This window comes from Apostichopus japonicus, chromosome 23 (genome assembly GCF_037975245.1).
Source record: "Apostichopus japonicus isolate 1M-3 chromosome 23, ASM3797524v1, whole genome shotgun sequence".
In the NCBI taxonomy this organism is placed as follows: domain Eukaryota; kingdom Metazoa; phylum Echinodermata; class Holothuroidea; order Aspidochirotida; family Stichopodidae; genus Apostichopus; species Apostichopus japonicus.
In genome coordinates this window covers 8,102,562-8,107,977 of record NC_092583.1, presented here as the reverse complement: position 1 = coordinate 8,107,977, position 5,416 = coordinate 8,102,562, and the positions used below count along the sequence as shown (strand labels likewise).

General features: G+C 37.9%; 1 protein-coding gene across 1 annotated transcript; it reads right to left on the bottom strand.

The window, feature by feature from the left end:
• Positions 1-683: 683 nt before the first annotated feature.
• LOC139964766 (solute carrier family 35 member G1-like) lies at positions 684-4,184 on the bottom strand. Its single transcript, XM_071966716.1, has 2 exons — positions 3,943-4,184; positions 684-3,181 (listed from the first exon to the last, which is right to left on the bottom strand). The coding sequence occupies exons 1-2, from the start codon at positions 3,970-3,972 to the stop codon at positions 2,174-2,176; spliced, it is 1,038 nt and encodes a 345-aa protein (XP_071822817.1). The 5' UTR covers positions 3,973-4,184; the 3' UTR covers positions 684-2,173.
• Positions 4,185-5,416: the final 1,232 nt, after the last annotated feature.

Here is a 5,416-nt window from a genome sequence, read left to right as displayed (position 1 = left end):
CTATCACATATACCATAAAGGATGGTAAGGTTAGTGTCTCCTTGACTGTGGAGGTAAGGAGGGAGTCGGGGTCGGGGTTCTTCATGACAGCTATCTCTATCACATATACCATAAAGGATGGTAAGGTTAGTGTCTCCTTGGCTGTGGAGGTAAGGAGGGAGTCGGGGGTCGGGGTTCTTCATGACAGCTATCTCTATCACATATACCATTAAGGATGGTAAGGTTAGTGTCTCCTTGGCTGTGGAGGTGGGGATGGGGCCAGGGAGAGATTGTGCATGACAGCTATCTCTAACACATAGACCAATAACAATGGTTGGGTTAGTGTCTTCTTGGCTGTGGAGGAAGAGGGGGATCGGGTGGGGTTGTTCATGACAGCTATCTCTTTAACATAGACCATAAAGGATGGTAGGGTTAGTGTCTCCTTGGCTGTGGAGGTGGGGAAGCGGTGGAGGAGGGGGGGGGGGTTATGACAGCTATCTCTATCTCATAGACCAATAACGATGGGTTGGGTTAGTGTCTTGTTGGCTGTGGAGGTTGGGAGGGGGTCGGGGTTGTTCATGACAGCTATCTTTATTAAAATAATGATTGTTGGGTTACTGTCCCTTTGGCTGTGGAGGTAGAAGGGGGGGGGCGGTGTTCATGACAGCCATCGTTGTCACATAGACCAATAACAATGGTTGGGTTAGTGTCTCCTTTAATAACAAGCAACATGTAAACAAACATCGAGCAAGATGATATAACAAATAGTACGTTGCTTCGCAACACGACAATTGCTCGAAGCGATAACATAGTGTTAATAATTTATAATAGTTGCATACATGTCCTCACAACATAAAACTTAAAAACCAACAGAAAACGTTTGACACTGGGAATACCCAATGCATAAAAGAGTCTGTGTGATTCAAACTGATTAAAAAAAAAAGCATATCCTCAACAGACTGCGTATGATAGTGTCATATCTGCATAGGTGTCGAAAGGTGCTAAATATAATCAAATCTCACCGAAGCTCCAAAGGTCTTTCATTCTACCATGCAGTGACAGTATAAAATTGGTCACCCTTTGCTGAACATCTACATGGTGCATGGAACGCAAAACCGAAGGATACCAGAAATGGCCAACTTATCAGTTATAGCTTTTACATCTATATGACAATATATACAAATTTACTTACAAAGTTGGCTACTCAGTACATGTATGCCATTATAGGGAAGTTACAGGAAGCATGCTATACTTTCCATGCTAATGATTTTAAGTCTTCAAAGTAGAGACCAGGAAGTCAATTTACTTGTTATCTGATGAATGTAAAAACATACCGACATATAACACCATGTGGAATTTATATTCAATTCTAACCTTTTTTTATTTATTTATTTTTTTGAAGTATCGATAGCTGACGCACCATGTCATATCATCCAAAGTGATCTTGATGCAAACATATGTAATATCATAGAGGCGTATGCCATATTGGTACAAGGCGTACATGTTAAATTCAAGTGTAAATATCTCTTAATCATCAGGAAAGCCTTACTACCAGCTTATTCACCCAATGTACTTGGCTTGATCAGTTTGTGGATAAAAGACAACCGTTAATCAGTATAGACTGATGTGTGTTATAACACCGTGACACATGTTAGACCTGTCAGCAGATGCTACTGTGGAACCAATTACTATAACATACGCATTCATTACACAAAGGCTGTTCAACTATAATGACTGGTTGAACAACTGTTTGACTATAACAGGTTTACCTTAATTGTAAAGATGGTCAAATTGTCATCCACTTTCAGTTAAAATGTGGACGAAATAATGGGCTAATCATTTAGACTAGTCTTATTAGTCCAGGCAATCATTGTGGATAGGATTGTGTGTTTAGCCCTTTTTTCAGTTTGCAAGTCCTCCTCAGTATACAACTGGTCATAAATGAAACACCCGTTAAGAAATTATAACACACATCTGTTTTAAGTGATTGATGGGTACTCACATTTACCATTATTAACTGATAATTCCTTGAGAATTGAGTGGCACCGTAATGAAGCTTTATTCTTTTTTTTTTTAATATTGCACTCGGGTTAACTTGAAGGAACTTGTTGGCAAATGGACCATGGGTATTACCATAATTGTAAATCAGGAAATACGCCATGTTGTTGTTTGCAGTAAATATAGAGTTCTCTAGTCAGTCTTCTTCCTCGGTATTTTCCGTTTTTGTTCGAGAAATCAATACAACGGATAGGATAACACAGGTAGATCCAACAGTACTATATATATCAGGAGAAACATGTAGAAATATATATTGTAACATGTAAACCATTGCCACTGATGACGTATTTACAACAAATACGTGATATGCCTTTTCGTGGCATAAAGCAATCATGATCATTAGGTTATTTAGGTAGCCACAAATACCAGATAGCACTAAAAAGACTGATGCTGTGATCGTGTTTGGTAACTGCCATTTTTCTAAAATTGTACATATTATGCTACAGATCAAAGCTCCAATAAAGTTAACGTATAGCAAGGACACATGTTTATTCACTTCTTTGATACACAATAACCTCTTTAGAACACCACCAATAGCAATCGAAAAAGCGCCACCGATGGCCGCTGTAAAACCTAACATCAAGTTACTTAGCAGAAACGCCGAACCGTCAAATATTTCAGATGGGCGGGATAATAGCATCACACCGAGTACTGCAACGACACAAGATAGTAGGTCTACGGGACGTAGCTTTTCGGACAGAAATATCCATGCTAGTATGCCAATGATGATCGGATTACAGGATATGATCGCTCCCGCGTCTCCAACGTTAAGGTACTTGTAGGATGTCATGATAAGGATGATTTGTGCCGCACTTAGGACACCTGTTACGAGCAGGGCAGCCGTAAGAGACACTGTTGTTCGTAATGATAGTCTATACCATAAAATGGCAGGAACGCAGCAAATCATCATGGTCGTTCTTTCCGTCCACCCCGTCATGACCGGATCGATGTGAAATAAAACGACTTTCGAAAGCAAAGTGCGCAATGCATTAAAAAACGCCCCCAAAACAACCAGAAGTAGATATCTCCGTTCCCAAAATAGTGATAAGGCGGTCTTGAAATATTCGACGACGGTTACGCTCTTTTTCTTATCTTCCTTCTCATCATGTATCTGTTTCAATGGAATTTGTTCACCTGAGTATTCCTATAAAACAATAGAGAGGAAATGATTTGGAAAGTTAACAGTTACAGGCCCTTCCATCTTGTGACGGCAATGCTCCGTAACGGTGATTGCTGTGTCCGGCAGGGGATCAACGTTATGGTCTAGTATGTTTTATTAACGGCAGTGTTTCATACATGCATTTATAAGATATAAACGCACTTGACTTGTAAAATAACACACATGTGATGGTTTAGAGATACTGCGGAAATATCGAATCAAAATGTAAGAAATGAAAGGTCTGCTATACGCCGTTTCAAATGAAATCTGGTAACTAGATTATAAATGTGATATCAAGGGTCACTGAGAATAAAAAAAAAAAAAAAAAAAAAAAAAAAAAAAAAAAAAAAATATATATATATATATATATATATATATATATATATATATATATATATATATATATATATATATATATATATATATATATATATATATATATATATATATATATGCAGAAGCATTAAGACTGATTATGTTTGTACCGTTAGTCTATGGAATATACTGTTTTTATTTAGTTAAGTATATTATGTGATATATATATATATATATATAGTATGTTGTAAGAGAATGTGTAAAAGTATGAGGGTCTGACGTTTCTCAGGATCTTCTCTGAGGAAGATCCTGCTAGGATCGCAGCCTGCAGCCTCTGAAGAAGATCCTGGTAGGATAGAAACGTCAGGCCCTCTTACTTTTACACATAAATTACGACTACGTAAATTATGCGAATAATTTCATATACTTACCATTTTCTTTGCAAGATGATCCATCAACATCGACTTTAGTAGAGAGAATGATAATACACACAGTAAGCTGTTTTGACTAATTAAACTTCACATTTTCACTTTATGCCAACATACTCTGGTTATTCTCTTTACATCTGCTTAATAAAACTAAGCATACGCTATTATGCTGCAACTAAACACAACTAACCCTTGATCTCATGACATGCTAAGTGCTGGTCCTATTGCTGCACTGGCATGCCAGATCACAAGCCTTATTTTATATATCCTGGCTTGTATCATTGTATACATACACTTATAAGCGCACACATACCCAAGCACACGCACGCACGCACATAATGATGTATAGGTTCTAATTATATGCCGTTTTGGGTAATGTAGGCAAGATCATTACCAGCATGCTTATATTCTATAATGTATTGCATATGTCTTTTTAGTTCACGTAACTTTCATCGTTAGGAGCTTTCAAATTGCAGTCATTTGACCGTGATAAAAGGATGCATGCCCTCATCCTCTTCAAAGTTTTCAGATGCTGCACTCTCGTCCGTCGAATGAGGACTGTAGGATTGGACATGTCGGCAGGTCTTAAGTGTAACACAATATGTATAACCAGAACTAGCTGTTACAATAACACTATGGCATGATAACACAGGTCAGTCTACTGTACGTGGCTATACACACCTACATAAAAAACAACAGGGGTCTTGTACTCAATGTTATGAATCCACACACCAAGTATTACAAAACAAAACAAACTTTGATCTCTAATAATTTCGCACATTAAAGTTGCAGAGGAGTCAATTTTTGGACAATTTAGATTGGAATATGGCCACGAAACTTCAAAAAATCAACTTGAAAGAAGCTAATACAGGTCACTGGAGGTCAACCTGAGGTCAAAGGTCACCCAAATGCAGGTCGACTATTGGATAACAATAGCGTAGCTCCCAACCTTGATGGACATTTGGTTTTCAAGTTATTGCAAAAATACTAGTTTTTAACACCTAATTGACCTTTGTTGACCTGGGGATCATATAATCGTTATGTGGAAACGATTCCTTACCCCATTTACAACTAGTCCCAAAATATCAACCATGTCGGACCCTGTCAGTGGTAATTTCACAAGTTATTGAGAAAAACACACTTTGACCCATAATTGTCCTTTGATGACCTTGGATCACATAACGGTTATTTTGGAAAACGTGCCCCTACTTCATTCACAACTTGTTCCAATATATCAGCCATGTCAGACTTTGTGACTAGAAGTTGTTGCAAAACGTTACATAATTTGGCAGTTTTTTGCACAAAAGCAACCTTGAATGACCTTGGATGACCTAATGGTCTTTATCAAAAAAGTTCCCCTTGATGATGTGCACTCTGCCCTAAAATCCCAACCTTGATGGACATTTGGTTCTGAAGTTATTCCAAAAATACTAGTTTTTGACCCCTAATTGACCTTTGTTGACCTTGGATCACATGA

What these genes read in the sequence shown, in the direction of transcription:
- LOC139964766 (XM_071966716.1), bottom strand. Translation starts at nt 3,972, where the DNA reads ATGTTGATGGATCATCTTGCAAAGAAAATG. An exon ending in ATCATCTTGCAAAGAAAATG is followed by an intron (nt 3,182 to 3,942) that starts GTAAGTATATGA and finishes ATTGTTTTATAG; the next exon opens with GAATACTCAGGTGAACAAAT.